General features: G+C 39.9%; 1 protein-coding gene across 2 annotated transcripts in view; it reads left to right on the top strand.

Moving 5' to 3' along the window:
• UNC5C (unc-5 netrin receptor C) overlaps positions 1-24,691 on the top strand; it is a 258,693-nt gene that overhangs the window by 150,951 nt on the left and 83,051 nt on the right. For both annotated transcript variants that reach the window (XM_071555887.1, XM_071555886.1), the window contains exon 2: positions 10,439-10,660. In XM_071555887.1, the coding sequence (XP_071411988.1) occupies positions 10,439-10,660 (222 nt within the window). The remainder of the gene's footprint in view (positions 1-10,438; positions 10,661-24,691) is intronic.

Here is a 24,691-nt window from a genome sequence, read left to right as displayed (position 1 = left end):
GGGATAAATCAGGCTCATACAAAATAATTTATGGTTCTTGTAAAATTTGCTGCGGATGAAATTAGGTAACTAACACCAGGCAAATAATAATCTCATTAAGATCCATGGAAGAAAGTAGTGAGTACACGGATATTCATGAGGACTGATGTTAGTTTGGGGACAACAGTATCACCCTGATTCCCCTAGCCCATGGAGAGAGCCCTTCAGAGCACCCAAGGCCAGGCTGCTCCTTCAATACAAAGGGATACTAGTGGCAAGCCTTGCTTCATCTCCAAGACAGACATACTTTGTTCCCTAATCATTTCATAAGCATAGACTTCTGATCTTTTGTATAACTGTTGACTCTTTGGTTAATTATGCTGACAGGTATTTCAGAGAAGCTTTGAAGGAAGAGTCTGAGTACTGAGTTGTTTTCTCTGTTTGAAGGTAGTGAATGAAAAGTGCTACCTATTAAGCTACTACATCCACATCCATTTTGCAGATGAGATCCTGAATCTGACAGATTAGATTTTCCCAAGGTTGCACAAGAATATCTATCCCCTGTGTCTGCCTCAATGCCTTAACCAGGTGGCCATGCAACTGAGCTATTATTTTAGGTCTAGTCAAGTGACCTGTGTTTTTCTGGGATGGAGCAATCTTGCTAACTAGATTAACTGTGCACTTCAGATAGCTCACAAAATCATGATCCATGACTTCCCACTAGATCTCAGTTTAATTAATCATGAGATGTTGGATCATCACTCTTGGATGACACAAAAATACTTCATTGAAAATGTTAGAAAACTGGGAGCAAAGTTCTGCTGTAGTTTTAATAGGAGGAAAAGTAAGGATAAAAGTAACCATTCTTGCTAGAACCAAGGGGTTGACATTTTAACATACTGTTGCAAGAAGGAAGCTTAATTACTAATATGGAACAACATAAAAAACAAAGAAAATATTTGCAGTGCCACGTTCAGTTACAGGTCCTCTCTTAAGCTAGCAGAATGAAGCTCCTTTCATTGTGCCATAGCCATCAACAATACATTGCACTCTGATTTATCTATATTAAACCAACTTGTTCTGTGTAATATGATTTACCACTGGCCCTAAAATCCACCTGCCTATGGCTGATGACTCTAGCCTGAGCTTTGTCATCATTTCTGTTACATAATAGAGGACTTTAGCACATGAGAAAAGGTAGAATCAATTTTTTCATTAAGTTGTTGTGTTCAGGGCACCATGTTTGGACTGTTGATACAGCAGTCAGATAAAGGACCTGAGTTTGAACTTCAAATTCCAAAAAATGTGTACAGAGTTAATTATCCTTGGATTTTTTTTCTGAGGTGTATGCTTTGGACTATACCCAGGAAACGCTTCCAGTATGTGCTGAGAGTATATTTCATGTGCTGTAAAATGCATCCTTACCGTCTAACCACAAAGGTTAAGTTAGGTCTTGTAAAAAGAGATTTTTCATACTATTATAACACGCACCAACTTTCATGTTCGTGTAAATATGGCAGGCTTTGTCTTGTGTGACAAAGAGTGCCTGAAGGGGACTTGAGAATGAATAGGATTAACAAAAAGCATTTTAGCCTAAGCCTTGTCCATCTTTAATTAGTTATCAGGGTTAAAGGAGGGGTCAAGAGCCTGGAGCTGCTTCAGGACTAATGTGTCAAAGGGAAGTGAAGCCTAACACTGAAGAGGAAATGATGCTCCTAGGAGGTTTCATAATTTTTGACCCTGTGTCAACCATTATGACCACTAATGGCAGCTGGGGCAGAAATGTTTCAAATTAGACTTCGCTTTGCAGGTGGTTAGGAGGGGATCTCATGCCATCATGCAGAATCCAAAAGGGAAAATACATTTGAGGAAAGACACAAAATCTGATGATCTGACACTGAAGTTTGTCTGCCGTTCCTGTGTTGCATCTGTATCAGGGAAAACACAAGTAGTGATAATATGCTTGAACACTACCAACACAAATATATCTAACAGGAGGTGTGTTAATTTTCCAAATAGATTAAATGCCTGTAGCTCACATGGAATATGGTGTATGCACTGAGCAGAGGAACTCTCGTGTGTTATTCTCTGTGTTTGTTACATGCCAGAGTCAGAAGATAAAGTTTCAGAAACAGTCTTGCAACCCACCTTTGTTTTGTTTTGGTTTTTAATCATGAGTATTTTATTAAACAAATCCTACAATCACAGGGTTGTTAAGTTTGGACAGGATGTCTAGGATCATCGAGTACAACCATAGCCCAGCACTGCCAAATCCACCACTTCACTGACACATCTACATGTCTTCTAAATACCTCCAGGGATGGTGACTCAACCACTTCCCTGAGCAGCCTAGCCTGTTTCTGCCTTTGACAACCCTGGAAGTGGAAGGAGAGAGTGATCTTCCACGGCTAATTAACACAAAATGTCACTGATGTCATCTGCTGTTTGTCAAGCTTCTCATTTTTTGGTGGTGTACATTTGAGAGTCATGGCACAGTAACTGAGCCAACCTTATCCAGTAGCTCTGTACAAGCACAACAGAGTTTCCATCAGAAGAAATGAAAGTTCTGCAAAGAGAGATGTGACTGCTGGCACAGAGGGCAGGGCAGCAAAGAAACAGGGCTTTTGCCTTTTCATTTGACATTTTACACTCAGCGCTCATAAGTCAGCCTCACCCCATGATGATTTGCCTTCATCCTTTTTTTATCTATTTATATGGTTAGGCAGCCTCAAAAGAAATAACACAGATTGCTGCAATAAATGTCTGATACTGAGAGAAATTCTCAGAAATCTTGTTGCTCAAAGAACAGCTTGGTGCTCTTCATATGCGACAGAAGGTATTTTCATTGCCTTGCATGAAATCATACCATGTCCTGGCATTTTCCTACACTGAGTACAATGCTAACAAGTACCTCTATCATCACTTGCATGTTCAGGCAGCAGCTGCTAGTCTGAGAGAGTTTGTCTCAAGACAATGATAAAGGTCTGGATACAGAACCTAAAATGTCATGTCTACATATGCACCTGCAGGCTTTGTCTTGGAATAGCAGTGGAATGTACAAAGACATCTCTCTCTGTTACAGAGGGCTGTGGGAGTTTTCTTGAGAACACATGTTTTGTCTTTAGTTTGACTCTCATGTGATTGATATAAAAATTGCCATTAACCTCAAGAGAAGAAAAACTTATAATTATGAATTAAACAAACTGGGGGAAGATGTCCTTTTCCCAGACAGCAATATATAACATGCAAAATGCTTTATAAAGCTGGTACAGTCACCGTTTTCCTCATCTAGACCTGATTCTCCTTTTCCTTATTCTCACACAAATCAGACCTGGCTCCCCTGAAATTAATTGTTTATTAACAGCAGTGAAGTTTACCAGAGTAAACCAGGCAAAATGTACTCCAAGCACTGAACTGAGAGAAGGCGATGGCACTATCAAAGCAGAGAAGATGGAGCACACGCTGATTGCTGTAGGTAACATGGTTGCACAGTGTCCACACTGGCTGTGGCTGCATGATAAACATTTATTCTTTCATCTTCTTCTGGTGTTGGCTTTGTATCTGACCGTGCAGCATTCACATAAAATAGGAACTTGGAGCGAAGTACACAAGAGGGGAGGGCTCCACTCCACACAGTGCTGCCAGGGGGAAGCACCATTAGCTGCTCATTTGGCTGCTTTCTTTGACTGTGAAACATCCTGCTTTTGAACTACAGCTCCAGCCTTAGCAGTCTCCCGGTCTAATGCCAGACTGTGCATTGCTGTTGAAAGGGAAAGCATGGTGCTTTCTGCTCCCCATCAGCTCTTCACAGCTTTCTGACAAAGGTTAGTTGGGGTATAGCGCGTGTAACGAGCACAGGTAGGCTACTTATTTATTTGGGATATTGGTAGGCTACTTACTTATTTGTGATGTTCTGTATAGCAAACCTGTCTCAAATAACAGAAACCTCCTTCCTGGACTGTTTATTTGAGCCAGTAATCCAGTATTTCAGATGTCTGAGATGTCCATTGTCTAGATTTTTGAAAGGGGTCCAGGTTGGTGCCTGTGGCTGACCATGGATTGAGTATTGACTCCTGTGCTTCTGTGAAAGTTATTTTTTTGGCAGGGGTACAGAAAGACAGGAAAGGATATGTTTGGTTCTTGTTTGGTGTTTGTGTGTTTGAGGGGGAGACTTTTGCCCAGCAGCCTTCTGATCTACAAGTAACCCCTCAGTGGGTATATTCTTCATTTTTAAGTGCGTGCAAAGCTTGGGTTTGACCTCTTGGAGACTTATCGTTAAGCTGAGATGTGTTAGGAGGGTCTTCACTGAGCTGTTGCAGGTGCAGGGAAAGTTCATTCCTCTTTGTGGTCTTTATTTATTCTGTTTCTGGACTGAAGTCATCCAAAAAAGATGAACATTGCACACCCTATTGATTTCTCTATCACTCTTTCCAGACAGTGCCTGCACTCTGCCTTCACTGATGAAAAGAGCATTTAACTTTGTGGGTGCTCAGTAAATTTGAGTCAGAAATTCTCTCGACCTTACTCCCAGGAGGGTTCAGCAAGATTCAGCATGCCCCTGGTTTGTGGGCTGCCACAAAACCAAGCCTCATCTTTAGGCACATAAAGGCCTGCAGTGAATTCAGCTACAAGCAAGTGGATACCAGCTTCCCAAGTTGGCCAATTTTTATGTTGTAAAATCGCAGTCTTTCTGGGCTATTTGGAGATATCTTCCACTTTTGAAATCATGAAGAATAACATGTGATTGCCTTGTTGCATACCCACATTGTAATCAGCTGGAGATAGGGCTGACAGAAGGTAAGTGCTGAGAAAGCCACTCTCCTCCTTTCCACAGCACAGCAAGGAAACGTGTATGGGCTTTCAGGGCACGGGCTATTCTTTGTTGTGCCTATTCTCTATCCCTATGTGGTCTCCAGGGCTTAGGTAGGGTTGAAAGGGCTTTTTGGTATGGAAACTGCTCAGAAGTAATTCCTGGATAAAGTCGTGTTTTTTCCCAATTCTCATTTAGCTTGGCCTAATGTAGGATTCATAGCTCTGTTGGTGTTATGAGCCTCTAAGGTAGAGGCAGACTATATAGCATACAGTATTTTTTGCTTCCTTGCTTCCCATTTGCTGGCACTCTATGCCTTTCCTAGGAGAACAGAAAATCCTGCAACCAAAGGACTTCCAGGCAAGCAATTTTCTTTTCCTGAAAATGTGTACACTGTAATCCAAACCCTTGCCTCCATCCTGATAAGCTGTCTGACTGAGATAGCACCTGCTGTTAATTTCACAGTAAACAGTACTTGTTGCTCTAGAAAGCTTTTTAATCACAACATTAAAAACTGAACAGAAATCCCATCCATACAGTGAACTCCAGCTGCCTTTCTTGCAACACATGGGGAATGATCTTGCCTAGTGATGGGCATCCAAATGCAAATGGAATTAACTTTGCAGCCATTCATTCTAAATTGCTCTTGAATCATTCTGAAGTAAATTCCATTTGAGAAGAATTTGCTTCAGGTCTCACACGAAGAGATAATGGTCCAATATATTATCATCTCAGCAATAATAGTTTAAGTCTCACAGTTCAGATATATACTGAGTTATATACTGGGTTGATGAGAATTAAAGCTTGATATATAGTAATAAAACTAGTGATCTAGAGATGAATAGATTGGTGTGTGGAGCACAATATTTTTCTGCCACAGATTAGAGCAGAGATACTAGTCCATAAAAAGGGAAATACACTATTAAATCTTCTTTTCACTTGTTATGCATGGAGAGCTATAATATGTATAGTTTTGAAAACAAATGCATGAAAACAATAAAGCCCTTTCCTAACATCTGAAAACTCCTGTCGCACACAAAGATTTGTTTTACCTTAAAAGACACCTGAACTAAAACTAAGGTAAAATTCTTATATGTTGGCTGTCTATGACAGATTCCTACCTATCCTGATTTCAGTGGCATTTCAACTTTTCCTATAGATTTTGCATTTGATTTTGTTTTTAAAACAATATAGTTGTCAGATACTACAGAAGGCCAGTAAAAAGTGTATCTGTATTTGGTCCAGCAACTAAAATAAAAATTCCAAATGAAGTTTATAGATTAAACTGGCTTTTTAAATTTTATTTTCTTAATATGTATGAATTGCATGAGTGAAACCAGTTTAGCAGTACCATTAATCAGGTCTTTTGTCTTGCTAATATAAATCAGTCAATAACAACAGATGGGCTGTACACTTTATTATGTGAAAATAAAGATGAATGTGACACACTGCAGAAGTAAACTCGCAGCTCAAAGTTACTGAGCACAGAAGGGGATTTGTTACAACAGTGGAGAACAATGTGTGCCTTGTGCTTGTGTTTGATCAAGGTTGTAAGGGGAACTTGCTGCACATGACATTGACATAATGATTGGAAATCAAGTATGTGAATTTTTAGTGTTTGTTTGTATCTACACTCCCAGATTACTCCCAAATGGTTTAATTAGCTTTTTTCCTCAAGATAAAAGAAAAAAGTGTCTAACTACTTAGGAGAGTTAAATAAGAGAGTTATAAAGTTTGCTGCTTTGTTGCACCATTGGAAGATGAACATGTTAAATAACCAGCGATAACTTGTCAGGGAGATGCAGATCAAAGTCTCAAGCAAGATTTATCTCCTCATAAAGCAGTGGAGCATGCAATGAAAGACAACCCCTACCCAAATTATAGAAACAGGCCCATCAGGCCACACCATTATAACAAAATCATCCCTGAAGAAACTAAATTTGGTCTTTGTATGGAGAGAGGAATGACCTGTGTTTAACTGGAGCTGGTCAGGAGAAACTTTGATGGAAGAATTTATTAGCTTATTAGGAACTGCATCCTCATGAAAATTTGTTAGATTGCTTCAGAAGCTCATTCTACAAAATATCACAGCATGGTCAAATATCCTATATTGATATTCTCTCTGTCAGATTTTTAGGAAAATTTCACTATATAATTTCACTGCCATTATAATTATTGCATATTGCTGTGAGCATTACAGTGAAAGCACAACAGCATATTAGTGTAACTCAAAGAATGAAGTGCAAGACTTGGATCCAAGATGTATGTAAAGTTTTATGGTTCAAAACCATGTCTCCAATCAGCCGCTGAATTGGCTGACTGTCCTAAGCTGTGCCTGGTGTTCTGCACAAGCCATCATGAGGGGATTTAAGGTTCTTCCTCCTCAAAAGATCCTCATCCCAAGGGGCAAGTATCACAGCCTGGCACAGCAGAACTGGGGCTGCACACCCTCTCTGTCTTTAAGGCACCATCCTGACACTTCAGCCAGTGGTGACTGGTGTGCCTGGGTGGGAGGGGAGTGGTGCTTCCCCCCTCACCCCTCCCCACCAGCAGCTGACCCCATCTCTTTGTGGGAGGCAGGGAACAGCAAGGGACTTCCCCCTCTGATTGCCAGGCTGATTAAACCTCCAGTTACCTTTCTGCAGTGAAAAACAGGAGCAAGAGTCCCTCAGTGGTAATGGAGGTAGGACTAGCTGTGCAGTGGGAGTGGGATTTTTTCTGGTAAACCCAATCTTGATCATATTCTATATGCTCCTCTTAAAAACTGCTCTGTAAAAAAGAGCACCATTGTTACTCCTATTAGGAACAGTAAGAGGGCAAGGTTTGAATACACATTTCCAAATTAAAAAGCCAACAAAATATTTCTTAGCTACTATCTTAAATTTTTGCTGAAATTGATGGTTTAAGTGCCAATTTCCAGGGACATGGCAGCTTCTGCACAGTATTTGTGTGACAGTTTGTGAATGGTTTCCATCTATATCCTCAGCATTTAAGAGCAGTTCAAATGCCTCTTTTTGATAGCAGTGAGAAAGAGTATGGAAAAATAAAGCTGAGCTCTGTTATTGCTTAAGAAGAGTAAGGAGGAAGCAGAGCAAGAAGACAATAAGAAAATAGGCTTGTACCTGGCTGTGGGATGACAGGCTGGTGGAGAGAAGCAGCTATCACCACAATCAAAATGTAGGACTAGATTGTCATGTACTTGGCAGTACTGTGAATCCACTTTAACAGACAAATAATATTTAACCTTTAGAAGCAGTTCTTCAGGAGGAAATGTCAAAGCCCATACACACATATTTTTTAGGCTGATTAAAGAAATACTTTTTAAAAACACCTTTTTTCTTTTTTTTTTGTATCTTGCTGATCCTTCCTTTTAGACTTTCTAGTTATCTTTGATAAGATGCAGTTAATTGGTCAGGCAGCATAAGTATTGCCTTTGATAATGTGCAGAAATTTAGTGGCAAAAATAAATACATTTGTTCTTCCTGTCACCAGAAATTAGCGAAGCAGTACTTGTTTAATTATAAAACATATGTGTGCTTTGTTAGTTTCCATCTGTTTGCTCACTGATTTGCAATTAAATGACCAGAAGAAAAAGATACGTCCTGTGGCAATTCAGGGGAAATGATTCATCTCTAATGTTTCTGCGTTGTGGATGTCTATGGAGCAGCGTGTGTGAGAGGGAGACTAGGAAAGAGGGGAACATTCATAGAAGAGGATGAGGAAAGCTGAAAAGCCTCTTGAGTCAGTTCAGACATGTTTCATTGTCATGAGACCAAATGAGGACTCCCATTAACTTACTGTAATTCATCTTTATCTCTGGAATAAAATGGGGAACAAAATGGAGCAAGGAAGAAATACCTAATGAGGAGAGGAAATGTGATTGCAGAAAAAGGAGGCTGGTATGGTCAGAGTGAAAAGCAAACTGCTGAAAAAAAATGAAGGATGAGAAAGTGATAAAAAATTAAATTTAATTTGAGTATCTGGAAATTATTAATTGGAGATGAAAATGGAGTTGTTACATTTTGTCACAGATTTTCTCTTTGTTAGAAAAATGTCAGGTTTTATTTATTGGCCCTTTCTTCTATCTTTGAACCAGTTCACTTCTATTAACTCTCAGGGAATGATGCAGAAGTGAGTCAGGCCTGATACTCCTAGTAAAATGAGACACCCAGAAGGACAGGACTATTTTTAAATTATTATGAAGGAGAAAAAAATGAGGGAAAAAATCAGTGAACATATGTTCTCTTCTAGTCCAGTCTACCTCCATATAGCAGCATGGATGGGTATCACATTACCTTCTTCCCCTCTCTCCTTCATCTGTTCCTGTTCTTTCTTATTCTGAAAAACACTATCTGGAAGGAGAGTCATGCCCCTTGTAATTCTGGACACAGCCTGTGCAAGCATGTCTCAGGTTCAGGGGTGTAGCTGTCTGACATTTCATCTTCATGAAGACGCAGGAAGAAGATAGCTGGCCTTCCGCAGTATTTTTAGTCTGATGTTCTGTGGTGTTTCATCGATCAGTATCAGCGTCCGTCACTGTGTATAATGATAACTGCTTCAGAGGTAGAAAGGGAAGATTGAATAAGGCCTTCAGGACTGTCAGCTTGCTGGTGGTGGGTCTGTCAGAAGTTGGTGCCCCCCCACCGCTTTGCTGCTGCAAGCCTCTTCAACGTTCTTGTGTCTGACAGCAGGTGGGGACGTGGATGGGAAGAGTTATTCTCCACTGAATTTGGTGCTTTCTGATGTGGGAGACTTTCTCTGTAGAAAGGGGCAGAGGGTTTGTGAAGGAGGATTTGTGAAAAAGTAGGAGAGAGAAAGGAAAGTATGCAGGTTAGATGTTTTCAGTGTTGCCTCGTATGCTAGATTCTTTTCCTCATTCTCTTGACTTCTTATATTGACTTTATTCGTTACCAGCAGCACCAGGGAGATGCAGAGGAGCTGTACATCAATAGCATTTGTCCATGCTGGCCCAAAATGTCACCATCTCCCAGCTGCCCTGTCCCAGGTCCCAAGTCCTCTCTGTAGCAAGAACTGCACAGATCAGTGTACTACAGACAAAGTAAATAAAGCATAGCTTGGTACCTTCATTAGGAGTTTTAGCAGGAGAGTCAGAGCATGAACAAAGAGGTGCAGATTGAACTTGCATTTAGTCTTTTGCCCTTAGAGAAGATTTCAAATTGTTCATCTGAAATGAAAGGTGCTATTTCCTATTTGTACCAGCCCCAGCTGGCACTAGCTATTGCATGCACCTGATTAAGTACTGTGATAAGTCCCTATTGAAAAGTGTGACCTTGAAGCCTCCAAAAGTTTCTATTATTTCTTTTTACGGTTTTGCAGGCAACTCTCCCAAGTGCTAACATAATGCTTTATTACTAGTATTGCTGCTGCTGATAACAAAGACCCAATCCCAGACGTGTGAATGTGCACGTCCCTGTCACATCACATAGGGGAAAGAAAACTCAGGATGTAAAGAACAATTTCTTCTAGTCTGAAAACAGCAGTGCATTTTAAACCTTGGTCTAGGAGTACTCCTAAGATAACATTTTATTCAAAAAGTATGCACCTTCTGAAATTTTCAGGAAGGGTTTGCAAGTGTTTGATAGCTGAATTTTGGTTGTTTCATTTTTCCTTTTTATCCCTTCTCTACAGATGATGATTTTTTTCACGAACTTCCGGAAACTTTTCCATCTGATCCTCCAGAGCCATTACCCCATTTCCTCATTGAACCTGAGGAGGCTTACATTGTGAAGAACAAGCCTGTGAATCTGTACTGCAAAGCAAGTCCAGCCACGCAGATCTATTTTAAGTGCAACAGTGAATGGGTTCATCAGAAGGACCATGTGGTGGACGAGAGAGTAGATGAAACCTCTGGTGAGTTTATGTTATGTTGTGAAGGGATGAAAAGTAAGCATTAATTTCAAGCCCGCTTTTGTAATCTAGCAGCTGTTTCATATGGCAGCTACTTTTCTTTACTCCTGATACATCTGTGAATTCTGTATCTGACATTACAGAAAATTACTGCATCCAGGTCAGTCAGTAAAATAGGATTGTAGGGCACCCTGACCAAGTTTGAAACCAAAAAACAGGAGAACCATGCACAAAAAGAAAAAAAAAAATGTAATTGCTTTCTCAGACAGGTCTCCCTGGTCACATTCCCAGTGCCACAAATTCACAGTGCTTGCATTGTGGTATTGTCACCAACCACATTCTCCCCAAAGTGTCAAAGAGCAATTGGGTTGTTTCTAGAATGATGTTTTCTTGGGGAGATACGAGGAAAAAAAGGAGAAATTTAATCAGCTTCTAGTAAGAAAGAAGAAGAAAGCACACCTGGGCACACTTTAGAGTAGTGTATTGATCCAGAGCAAGCTCCTGGCCATTTTTCATTACAGTTTTCTGCCTGCTCTATAGAGCCTGTATGAAGGAGAACTACAGTAGGTTATCATCCTTCCTCAGTTAATACCAGAAATCCCACTGACATTCATAGTACAAAATAAAAAAAAAAAAAGAGTTTTAAAAACTTGAGTAATAAACCAGTGTTTGGGAAGACTGGTAATCAATAGAATTTGAGACACATGCAAGGAGAGAAGCAGGAGTTAGTGCTGTTTTGATGGCTCTGAGAAATAACTGGATACCAAGCGAGAAGGTACCTTTCATTTGGGAATTACACCACAACTTGGTCTAATTACTTTGAAAAATAACTCCACCAGATGTCTTGGAAGTCTCTTGTGAACCAGGTTTTATTTGTTTCAGCTCATTTGTTTGCACACAGATCAAAGACATAAGCTTTTTTCCATGCTCCCACTTGAAAAAGGAAAGGTGGGTGTAGGAAGAAAAGCTGTAGAAAAAAGTCTTTATTAAACTTTGGGCCTGTTTATTGTTGGTAAGAACTGGCTTTTCCCCAGTTTGACTGTAGCAGAAAAAGTGGGGAAAAAAAATTGTGTTACTTAATACATATTCAGGGCTTTTTTTACTCCATGGGAGGCCAAGGAAATGAAAAAGGACCAATAGGAGGACAGCTATAATTGGGTTAATTTTTTAAGCTTTTATTAACATCACCATTTAGAAACATGGAAATATTTCACTACAGATGAAGAATTCATTCTTCTTTGTCAAAAATCTCATTGGGGGGGAATTTTGTGATGCTGAAGAAGTACATCGCATTGTACAAGTTGTAGAAGGCCAGTCTTGAAAATTCAAGATGCATCAGAATATATTAGAGGACAAATGTTTTGCATAACAAACAGCAGCAATTATATGTAGATAAAAACCATATCCAATTAAAGATTAACATAATCCACTGGAGCTGGGTGGGGGGAAGAGGGTGTGAAAGCTATGCACATCAGATTATTAGCACAAGACCCACAAACCTAGTCACACTAATAGCTTGTTAAAATGAAGCTGTCATCAAAACCCCAAATTGTCACCCTGGTTGTTGGCAGTATATTGGTTAATACATGTCACAGCTGCAGTGTTTGTGCACCTTCCTGCAAGCAGATTCAGAATCTAGGGCTCATGGCATATAATTGGTATAGAAATGGGTAAACAATTTATTTAAGGTAGTTGTAAAATACTATTTTCTTCAAAGCAATGAAAGTTCAGGAAAATATATTTACTGCAGATTAGGATGAAGAAAAAAACTGGAGACAGTGACTGCTAGAATTCATTCTGGTGCCCTAACAAGGAGGTATCAGCTTGGCAGTTTGCACTGTAAAGCTCTTTGACTCTATGACTTTGGAGACTACTTGGGTTTCTTTTGCTGTTTTTGACTACCTAGTGAAGTTGTAACCCAGAGTTCAGCAGTAATGACTGAGCTGCTCAAAGGGTGATGTAAGGATGGCAGTCGAAGCCTAAATTGCTGCTGCCTTCAGGCCTGTGGTTAGAGAGGCAGGTGAAATTGCCCACAAACCACATTAGGCCTGGCCTTTACATGAGTAACTAGGGGCTCAAAGGGATCTCAGTTACACAGTATTTCTTCAGGGTCTGTTGTGTGATCCCAGCAACTGAAAACTAGGTGCTCTCTTTTTTATACTGGTATTTTACTGCTCCTAAAGTCTGTTCTGCTTCCTTATGGAGAGGAACATGCTGAGGATGTATATTGCTGCCATTTTTGAACCAGACTTTGTCTTTCAGTTCTTTACATAGACAAGGAAAGCAAAGGAAAACAAGGCAAACAGACAATAAAATATGAGAGGAAAAAAGAAAGGTCACTTGTGCTTTCTTTTCTGGAGGATGGGTAATCAGGAAGAAAGCGAACTAAAATACAGGTGTGATGCTAGCAGTACATCATCTTGGGATTCTAAATGATGCATGAAAGAGAGAAATAAGTTTTGATTTGCAAAAGATTATGTGTTCATGGACTTTGAGCCTGTGCCCAGGAATGAAATTTTCTTATAAGGCAAATTTTTTTCTGTCATTGATAAGGCCAGAGAAAGCAGCACAGCAATAGCAATGGCACAAGAATTAGAGCGAAGAGAGCTGCTAGATAGAAATGTTGAATAGATTAAGAAGGTTACCTTTTAAGAGGGGAAAATAATTATATCATTTTCTCATGTATTCTTTAATTTGTAGCTGAGAGAAGATACAAAATAAGAGTAATAGTTATATTCACTTTCACTGTGAGATACTTTAATCAGTAGGTAAACCATGGCTGTCAAGAACATGCACAGGGACTCTGGGAGTTGCCTTCTGGTTGGAGAGGATGAGAACTGTAAGAGTGACAGGCTGTTCTAATACAACTTTATTTAATTAAATTAGCCTGAAAAGAGTGCTTTGCAAAATATTTTACACTGATCAAGTTTAAGAACCCAGAGGCTTTACATAGAAGATCATTACATTCTGTTTTTTCATCCTCAGACTCAATGGAATTTTTCTTCTTTATGGAAAAAGCTGAGCCTTTTCATAAAGAAGTCGTGTGCGTGCTTTGGAAATGTCCAGTGCACATCTTTGACTCTTTCATTTCCTATGTATGTGAAACACAAGGCAGGGCATGGTCTTTTTTATGTCTTTACGGGAATATTTTCCCAATAATGTGGAAAAGAATAAGAACACTGGGTTTAAAAAACAAAGATGACAGTTTTTTTGAGGGAGCACATTTGATTTTATAGCTGATTGTCATGAAAAATAACAGCAACAAAAATAAAAGGAGCCCTGCAGAATTGATGCTTTTGGAGGGGCAAGAAAATTCCATTGTCAGAGGGCAGGAAGTTCAGTAGCATCAATAACGTTAGAGCAATTTGTGCACATTTTCAAATTACAGTCCCTCTGAGTGATGCCGTGAATGACCTCTCCCCCCAAAAACAGACTTCGAGCCACGTTAGTGTAGGGTAAGATAAAAAGGAAAGGCCCTTTAATATCACAGGCCTACGGCCCACAGGAATACATGATGACATGCATGTGCCCTTCAGTTCTAGTTTCCATGGCTTTTATAATAAGATCCCTCCAATCATTGCTTTACACATTTCTCAGTCCAGCCCTGGTTCCACCCCTGGTCCAACCCTTGTTCCAACCCCTGGAATTCGGTCTGGGATCGTCAAGATCCTCTGTCTTCATCAGCTCCTCTTCCTCGGGCACACAAAGGTCCTTTGGAGTTCATCCAGTTCTGACTTCTGGGTCACTCTGACCTGTGTTTATGTTTCGTTTTGTAGGCTTCTGATATCCTTCAGCTCTACCTTGGAAAGGAGTCTGAACAAGATTAATTAGCTAAAGGAATTTGAGCTCCCTGTTCTGGGACAGGGGTAGTGATAGAAAGGCATTAAACTTAAACTGTTAGAAATATTAACCCTCTAAAAATTTACAACTACTGTGTTCCTAAAATCTACAAAATGTGAAAATCAGAACAAAAACCCTTTCGGCATCAGAGAAGTACTATGACAAAAGATTTTTTCACAATGAGGAAGCAAAACACTGAAATGTGTTGCCCAGAGAGGTGGTAGAGGCCACATCCCTGGAAACATTCATAGTAGGTCTGAATGGGACTCTCAGAAACCTGATCTAGCTGAAGAAGTCCCTGCTCATTGCAGGAGTTTTGGACTAGAAGACTTTATAGATTCCTTCCAACCCACACTATTCTGTGATTCTATGATTTTATTTTACATGTGTACTTTTTATGGAGAAATGTTTACTGAGAAACACACACACCAGTTCTACAGTGGTGGGAGAATTGTGAACGTACAGAAAATCAGTGTGTTGCATCCCTTTCATTTGTCCAGAGAGATTAAATGCTGCTAAATCAAACCCCACATCCCAGTGATGTATGAAAGAAAAATAGAAAAAAATAATTTTCTTTGCCTTTTCAATTTGGATGTGCATTATAGTATTTTCTCCGTGACTTCTAAGGTGAAATTATCTATAAACCCCCTCCTGCCCTCTGCAAGGCCAGGAAAATGTTCTTTTTCTCTCTCCTTCAAATCATTTGTGACTCTTCTAAGCGCTAATTAAATAGACGTATTGGACAATTCAACCAGCATTATTGTTTGCCTACATTGTCTGTCTTCTTTTGCTGGGACACATAGGGAGAGGAGGGCTTGGGGAGTTTGCTGATGACTTCCTCCATGTTCCCAAATAGCAGTAAGGGTGAATAAGGACTCAAGGCTGGCCTGAGACTCCAGCTAATGCAAAACAAGCAAGCTCATCTGTCCCATCCCAGAAAAGAGGCATGCTGAGGGAGGCTCTGTAAAGGAGAAGGTGAAGTTGACAGTCCTCTCTCCCATGTAATGTCCTCCAGGAGCATCCCCAATGCCACACAGCCTTCAGCAAGGAGGATAGATTGCTCCAAGGACTTCCCCTTCAGCTGTCCCTTAAACTCTCTGCCTCCCCACAAGTTAAAAAAAAACAAAAACAAGTGATAAAGTAAGAATCTGTCTCAGAGAAAGCTTTTTTTTTCTGATTAAAAGAGTTTATCAAACTGCAATGAAATGGACAAATATGCGCTTCTTTTCAGACAGAAATCTCACACTTCTTTGTTTCAGTTTCTTTACACAGAGACCACTGTGATTCCAGTCCTTACCTTCCACCATTATGTTTCCCCATTAATAAAGTATTTTTGTATGACTTGCAGATTTGACAGAGGGAGACGTAGCTTTTGATGTGGGGTCAGCATTGATCTGGCAAATAGGAGTTTGTTACCTTAAGCAATGGGTTTGGCAGCCTGTCGAGGGAGTAGGTACCCAGCTAGCTAAGTCTTTAATAGATCACCTTCTCAACAGAAAGATCAAAGATTGACATCTGCCCTTTTGCTTTTAAAACATCTCTTACAAGATGCTGCAGCCAAGACAGCAGAGGGGAAACCTTCACAGTGACTGCTCTTCTGGCACCATGTATAGAGGCAGGGAAATCACTTACAGCACAAAATGCTCTGTCACTTTATCTTCTTCTCTGTGTGTACATCTCATGAAAGCCACTTATTTTGGTGTTTGTGACACCACATTTTAGAAGGCTGTATTGCCCTAATGACTGAAGTCACAGACATTGGGACTTTGGATTGTACAGCAAAGGTCATTATACAGTCTCTCCTTTTAAGAAGCTGTGATTATTTGTCCTAGGTTTTTTTTGTTTTGTTTTGTTTTAGTTTTGGTTTTTTTAGAAGTAAGAGAGGACATTATTTCTTAGTATAGCACTTCTTTGAATAGTAGTGTTGAAAAACTTAATTTGGCAGCCCAAATAGCAAATTCAAGTGCCTCCAGTCACCAAATAAGCACAGCTCAGGGAGAGAAATGTGGAGGGATGGTTTACCTGTTTTTTCTGACCCATAGATCTTCCTTTCCTTACTACTGTTTTCCTTCTCTGCACCTCTGTCTTCCTTAATCTCTTTTTACTTCTTGACCTGCTGTAGCCTCCTAATTCTCTGTATTATTTTTGAAGAATTCAAAAGATAAGAAACAAAGCTGTTTTTCTGAACGAATGTGTCCAGTGTCCCTATTAACTTCACTGAATAGATGGCATGTGATGCTAAATGCTGCAGTTATACTTAGCCTGCAATACTTTGACTCTCTGGAGTAGAATACCTTGAGGTTATGTTAGTAAGGGTAACCACACATCATAAATAAGGGTTGTTTTCATTCCAATGTTGTCACAAGGCATTTTACTTTCCATTTATCATGGGATCAAATCCTTTACAAACATCAAGCACCCGTATACAAAATCATTATTTCTCAGGAACATATTGCCAATGTTTAGCTCTGCTTTTTAAATACTCTGCCCTAATCCAGCTTATTTCAAGGAAATTTAAAAATGTGTCTGAGTATCTCTTCCCAAATGGTCCTATTAATAGTTTTGAGATGTGGGTTAGAATTGATACTACAGTCGATTTTCTTTAGTAACTCAAAGTCTGTCCCCTCTTTGAAAGGATGCTGGGAGTGAAACATACTTACATGTATGGTCTGAAAGGCTACAGCTGGTGCAGAAAAAAATCACACTTCTATTTCTCCAAAGAACCAGAACTCTCTGGGGAAATGCAGTTTGATTATTTACGCAAAATATATGAAGAAACCTATGATTTTTTTTCCTACTTGAAATTATGTTGCAGCCCTTTTTTTGCTGTTGCTTGGGCCTGTCCCTGCCTGGGGCCTGACAGGGAGCTCTTCTGGGGAAGAAGAGCCCTGTGCCCATCACTGCTGCAAGAGAAGTTCTCTCTTCTCAGTTTGCATCTTCAAAATCCAGCACACCCAGATCAAGGGAATACCAAACAACACAGCTGCTGCAGACAATTTTTTCAAGCAGACAAAGTTAGCACTTTTTTCCTGAGAAATTAGTATATTTGGATAGAAAAACTAGCCATTTTGGAACCATTGGAAGAAACACACAGAAAGGCAGAGATTTACCATTTTCTAGGATATGCATTTAAAGCAGTAGGGTTTTTTGAAGTGAGTGGAGAAATTGCTAAGGTCATGACTTACCTAAAGAAGAGAAATAACCGTTTATATAGAGAATAAAACCATTGGACCAGATACTTGATTCTGGAGGTAACTCTTACAGGCAATACCAAACCACCCCCCAAGCCCAGGGAGATTACCTTTTTATATAGAGGCCTGCAAAAGGCTTGGGGGGCTTTAGTTTAGATGTTACTGAGTATAGTATTTGCTTATAATATGTACATTAACATATCATTAATTTCTTATTTAATCAAATTGTTGTATGTGGGGGTTTTGTCCAAGCCTTTGTGGAAGGCTGCTTCCAGCATAGAGACCTAGACACCTTTTTTTTGTGTCCACAGCCATTGACACCTGCGTGTCTTTCTGCTAATGCTGCCCTTTCCCTGTGGGAGTGTGTGCCCAGCCACCTTGCAGACAGCAGCTGTGGACCTTACAAACCCTCTGCCCTCCTGCTGCTAAGTTGACAAAGGCAGGCTCTCCCAGCCTTGACACTGGCTGTATCCTGCATGGTACTCAGGGGTGCAGAGGGAGCTACTCTTCCTGCAGGTTAATCCCTCTTGTGCTCTTCCTCTGAGTAATGATAGGCCCACAGGAGAGGTCATTTGCCTATTCCAAATTTTCTTTATATTCACCATCTATCTGTGCAAATCACTCATTGTCTCTGTTATTTACCTCTGCAAAGTGCTTTGGGACCAAAAGATGAAAGCTTTAGGATATTTATTCATTTCTTATTGCAGCATTAACTTCCTATCTGCAGCTGTTTGCCCAATTGTCCTGGAGGTTTCCTGTGGGCTTCTAGAAAAACAAATCTAAGACAGGAAATAAAGTTGTTTAAAATAATTAGAAGAGGAATATGAATGTTTAGTGCATTCATCTGAAGCATTTGAGGATAGCCCTTTGAATATTTCCAGCCTGCATCTTACATCCTGCAAGTTTTTCCTTCATTAAACCCTTTGCTACACACTCATAATCCCATTAATTCTTCCCAAAACGTCTTCTGACATCAGTCCACCCACCACAGCTTCACACTAGCCACAGCTTTGCACAGCAATCCTTCCTTTTTCCATCCATGGCTGCTGGCTCCTTTGGAGCCAAACGCCCTTTGTGTGGGACCTGGAGCCCCCATCACGAGGGTGGTCTGATTCCTGAAAGGTTAATAAATATGATCTTGATTTAGTAGTGAGTCCCAAAGCTTAGTCTCCATCCTACGCCCACTGGCCTAAATGGAAACCAACTGTTTTTTGGATAACAGAATGGCAGAAAAGAAGAGCATTTTAGAAAAGAAGAGTTCGGCCAAGGTCTTGTGTGCTGTGAAAAAAAAAGGTGCTGCAGTCAGTAGCACCCTGACAGGAACATTTGCATCCTATAAATGTAGCTTTTTCAGTTAATTAAATGTGAGAATGAGCAGGACTAGTAGATCTGTCGTTTCTTTGCAAAAATACCTGAAAATATTTAGGATATGAAAGCTCAAAATTATACCTTACTTTTTCTTCTATGTGAACAAGTTATAGTCTGATGCAGTCGGGTGGCCTGGCTGTAGTCTAACACTGTTTAGACACATTGGGGTGTTGGTGACTGTGCAAGACATTTAAGTGTTGTTGTCCAGGCTCCTTTGTTGAGTATCTAAGCTTGTATCTCAGTCACCTGAATGGGAACTTCTGTATTTTCCTAAATTAGCTCATTAGGTGGTGAAATCATTGTCTGAGGAAGAATTCCTGTTGTTTAAAACTACACTGGAGAAATACTTTCCCTTTCCCCCTCCCCCCTCAAAAAAAAAAACCAAAATGAAACCAAAACCAAATAAAATGGAACAAAACCCCCTAAACAAACAGAAAAAACAACCAACCAAAACCATTTGTATGTAAGCAAGATTTGCACATAGATGAGATTTAGCAAGGTTTTTTTTTGTTATGCTTGTAGGATACCCAATCATCACTAACATGTAAGGAAAAGAGAGGTGGATGTCACATGCAGCTCTGACCCATACAGGATCTAATTTTGTGGTGCTTTCACAGGTTCATTGCTTGTATTCTTTTTGTCATTCCCATGCTTTCCTGATTTGTAAATAAATTGAGCAGCATGCTGTAGTAGGTACCAGCAGGACTGCCATTCACCTGCAAGGTTATGGACAGTTCTTTCTCTGCAGGTTTTTGATGGGATGCCTTTCAGAGTTCTTCATAACTTCTCATCCCTCTTAATATTTTGATTGTGACAGCAGAAAGGGAGTCTTTCATCAGAGTGTTCTGTGTCTCCTCTACCCCCTGAATACTGATCATCAGGCCATTGCAGCCTCTCCTGTTCTTTGCTCCCAGGTTTTGATTTCCTCTTGGCTGGTTGATTGCAGCTTTTGGCTTCCCGGTGTCATGTATAATGTTGTTTCTGTAATGAATGCTGATCCTGCACCTGGGTCAGTTGCTGCCCTCCTCTGAAGAGGAGTAAGGACTGCCAGCCCAGAAGAATAGTGATGCCTGGAAGTGGATCAACCTTGCTTTGGGCTTTAGTTTTAATGCTTTTGTTTTTCAGCTCAGGTGGAAACCTGTCTTGGAATATGGAGTAGTGAGTATTTACAAAAAAATTATAAAAAGAAGTAGCAATGATTACAGGGATCCTGTTGACAGCATTTACTTACATAGTTGAAAAGGTCTTTTTTTTCAAGTCAAAGTCACATGTATCTGCAGAGGAGCTTGCTTGCATCCCTGGTGATTCACTCTAGCTAACAAGTATCATTAACTGTGCTGCATCCAGAAACATGTACACATCAAATGACTTCTGTGATCACCAGGCTGCCTTTTTGCCTGCTTTCCTGTGATGATTCTTTTGTTTGCTAGAAACTAAGAAAAACCTCCTGGTATTCAGGAGCTGGTGTTTTGACTGCTGCCTTGGCGCAGCCCTGAAAACACGCTGGATGGGAGAGCAGACAGGAAATTCCCAGAGCTTCAACTCTGTCTGGAGAAACTCCCTTTACTTGACAGTGCACTGGACAAAGCTGCCTTAAAAGCACCTGCTTGCCTTTTCCCCTTTATTTTTAGTTTGTTTGTTTTTCTCAAAATCTGTAAGTCGGCTGTGAGATGCCATCCCCAGCATGCAGAATAACAAGGGCAAAAACTGGTGGAACTCTTAAACCTGCTGTTTCTGCAGTCCACATAGTGGACAAAAAAAGAGGAAAACAACTGCTGAGGAAGGCTCCTGAGTGACCCCTTGTGTCACATTGAGGCTGTCCTTGTTCCCACAATAGCTGCACCAGCCACTGAACTGTATCATTGCCTCAAATTCACAGAAATAAGGTGTTTTCTAGTTGTCTCTGCTTCTCAAAACTACACAGAGTAGATGTGGTACATAAGTACACATGCAGACACATATTTTATATATATATATATATATATATATATATATATAACATGTGTATGTCACTAAGCCAGTACTATAAGCAACTTGGTGTATATTTTTTTATATAAATTCATTCACAAACCCATTTATTGTTCATTTCCCTGCCCCCCTCCACTATGTGACGGGAATGTAAACATGTTGTTCGAAATTCAGATGCTCATGGTTGGCTTCCCAGATGTTTGAAGTGCAATAGATTTCTTTTTTTTTTTCATAATTTCCTCTGCTGCTTCTTGTGAAGTGCTAAACAACCATTATTTCTTTTTGCACATTGAGATTCATCTGTAGGCTCTAAACTGCTTTAAAAGTGCTTCAATTTTGCATGAGCACTAAGCTGGGGACTGGGAAGCATTACACACTACTGAAGGCCCAGATCATTAGAAAGAGCATGTAAGTCCTCTGAACCAGAAATAAATGATGCACAGATTTTCTTTGTGAAGTCTCAACTGCAGCTTTAAGTAAAACATGAACCATTGGCACGTTTTTTTTCCTGCCCCTTGAAAAAAATGAAAACATCTTTTCTCAGCTGCACATGCCTCAGTCAAAAGAAGGAGAGATTGGGCTTTGACCCAAAATCTGGAGCTGCTTAGATTTCATACTCATGGCTTTCTATGCGGATGACCTCTCTACTTTTCTCTTCCTGTAAGTAGCACCAGCCAGGCAGGGAATTGCTTGGGTGTTTCCACCTGGGGTTTTTTAGTGTCAGGACAATTTGGGTCCAGGTGCATCAACTTGCATTTGCTTCTGCTCCTGGACTTCAGCCTATGTGACTTCAGAAATTATGATGCCCACAGTTGAATGTAAATATACATTTGTGGGGAGGTTTTCTTTGGAGTCCTGCTACACTGGAGCTTATTACTTTTTAACCAAAAAAAAAAAAAAAAAAGGAAAACAAATACAGCAACTATAGGCACACACTGTTACATATGGAAGAGAATAATACGGAGCAATTTATATGTATTCACAAAAACTGCTGTCAGCCAGAAAATAGCCTTCATTAAAAAACAAAGAGGGAGGTGTTCTTCCTTTGTCTCTGAACTGTTTATAAGCAAAGAACAAGCTATCCAATGCTGTTCCTTGGTATTAAACAACAATAGTTCAAGGGTGACCTAAAGCAATCAATACCGAGGTTGGCCAGGGGAGGAGATAGCAGAAGGGGCTATTTTACCTTCCCCAAGGGGACAAACCCACAGGGCTGTACTGCCCACATCCACTGTGCTGGCAGGAACCAGGGCACACAGTTTGTTTTCCACCAGCATTCAAGAACTCCCTTTTGAAATTGTCCCTGCATCCTACACTACTTGATCCTTCAGATGTTAACAGGAAAAGAAGCTTTGTTTTCACTGACAGAAAACAAAACCCAAACAGAATGCATGTTCTTTAATTCCAGTTCAAAGTAAAATCCCTCTGAAGACAGTCCTTTGTAATTTTTGTGTAAATCACTCAATTAAAAATATTAGGGGAGCTGGGATTTTAGCTTGACTTGGTAACGTTAGCTGGTAATTAGATACCGTAGGTAAGTGATGGAAAACAGTGCAAACTTAACATGGGTTTTAAGGCAGTTTGACTTTATTAGGCTGTTGCCTTCACCTGTGTTAATTTAAGAATGTATCTGTTTCCTAAAGAGAAAGTTATGAAGAGAGCAAAAATAGCTGGGGGCCTTTAATTTAAATATTTAAGCTAATATTTGGGCAGATTGTTCATGATTTTCATGCACTCATTCCATATTGCCAGCCAGCCTCAGAAGCAGTGTTGAGACAAAACCAGGTTCATGCAGTCACATTGTGAAAGATTATTCGGTGTTAAAGCTGTTTACTCTTTTAAACTCTCTCTGGATATCTATCTGTCTATCTATCTTTTGTTAAGATTACAGATACACTATATAGAAAATAAGGTATAGGCAAAGTGTGCAGTTATGCAATCATCTCTGTCCCATTATGGTGCACAGAGTACATTTTTCTCAGCAAGAACTTTAATATTTCAAGCCGTTCTTCTTGTGCATAGCCTATTTATTCATTTTTAAACATTGAATTCTATAGCTTAAGTACTCTGATATAGTTGAGTGGAATAACTCTCTGATTCTGAGGGATCCATCTCTGCAAGAGAGTAAATAAATTTAAATTCTGGCATAGCACTGATTCTTTTTACCCAGTAAAGTGATTAGACTTCTGCTAGAGAGACAGGTTGTTTATAGCACCTGAGATGAGCAATTAAATAAATTGGACAGGCCATTCTAGACTATCAGTGAATAAAAAGATCATAATTCTTAGCTTTTGTCACTTAAATTTTATCATTAAATGTAAAAGGAGAAGGGAGTGCATAATAAGAAACCAATCTGTTTACCTTTTATTATATCTGTTTACAGTAGTACTACTTTGATATATGGTTTTGGCCACTTTCATGAAGCAAAAAATGTGATGCTGATTTAATTATTTTTGGGTGAAGCTTTGTGTGAAAGACAGATGAGGACTATGCGAACTGAAAAGTCGTTCATTATTTTTGCCAAATATTGTGAATGGAATTGAGCTCCTCCTGAAAAGATTGCGAAAATCTGACTTTCTGGTTTTGTATCAGAATTCTCCTTCCACCCTCATCTTGCATTATAAAAGTATGTATACTTAAGTCCTTCCTGTCCGTCCTGATTGAGCAACATTCATAAAGTATTCCTTCACAGCCCTTTCCTACTGCTAATAGCTAGAAAAAGGAACTGTGAATAGGAACACATGGCCTGTTTCAGACTGGAACTGATATATCTCAAGGTTGCACAAGAAACCACAGTTTTCACTATTTCTAAGTTAGGGACCCAAATGGGGCCAGACCATGGTTTTCTATGTTACATGCTGTATAATTTGATTCTATAGCACTGTGTGTTTCATGGACGTGCAGAGGAACTCCCCTACCCCAGAACTGTTTTGCTCCTGACTCCCCAAAGTCTCATCTACATCGTCCATAAACTCTGTCCCTGTCCTCGGTGTCCCAGCAGTGGGGGGGAGATTTGGGGTCACATGCAGTTGGGGGAATCTGTGTCAGTTTAAGCAGAGGGAGCCAACAGCACTGAATACCAAGTTTAGGAGGGTGTTCTGAGCGCTGACTTCACAAAATTGAATATGTAAAGGGTTTCAAGTTACCTTTGTGAAAATGGGCTGTATTTCCATACTTATTTACAGTGGCTGCAACATACCTGCAATCTATATGCAGGTATTACTATAATGTCTTTTTCCAGACCAGTAGGTCATAAAGTTCCATCTCCTTGAGAAATGTGTTATATGACATACGTGATTCCTAATTAATGAGATACCTTTGGGCAAATGAAAGCACAAAAGCACAGAAATAGTTTGAATTTCTACTTACAGAGAAAATAAACAAATTATCCATGCAGTTTCTTAGTTTGTAAATGCAGTTTAGTCTTGCAACTGAATACTTCCTGTTTACTGTCATGCCAGAGGGTTCAAACACATGCCAGTGTAACAGTTTCACCAAAATTGCTCTATTAGAGTCCTGAGGAATATTTTCACACATCCTGGGTATTAATATCAAATGCTGAACAGTTGTGGCAGCTAAAATACATCCAAACAGTTTTTTGGCAGATCAATGCCCAGTGAGGTGTAGATATTGACTCTGTGACCTAGACTGACTCCAGGATGGATAA

This window comes from Pithys albifrons, chromosome 5, assembly GCF_047495875.1.
Source record: "Pithys albifrons albifrons isolate INPA30051 chromosome 5, PitAlb_v1, whole genome shotgun sequence".
Lineage (NCBI taxonomy): Eukaryota > Metazoa > Chordata > Aves > Passeriformes > Thamnophilidae > Pithys > Pithys albifrons.
The sequence above is the reverse complement of the archived record's forward strand: the minus strand, read 5'-3'. Positions and strand labels throughout refer to the sequence as shown.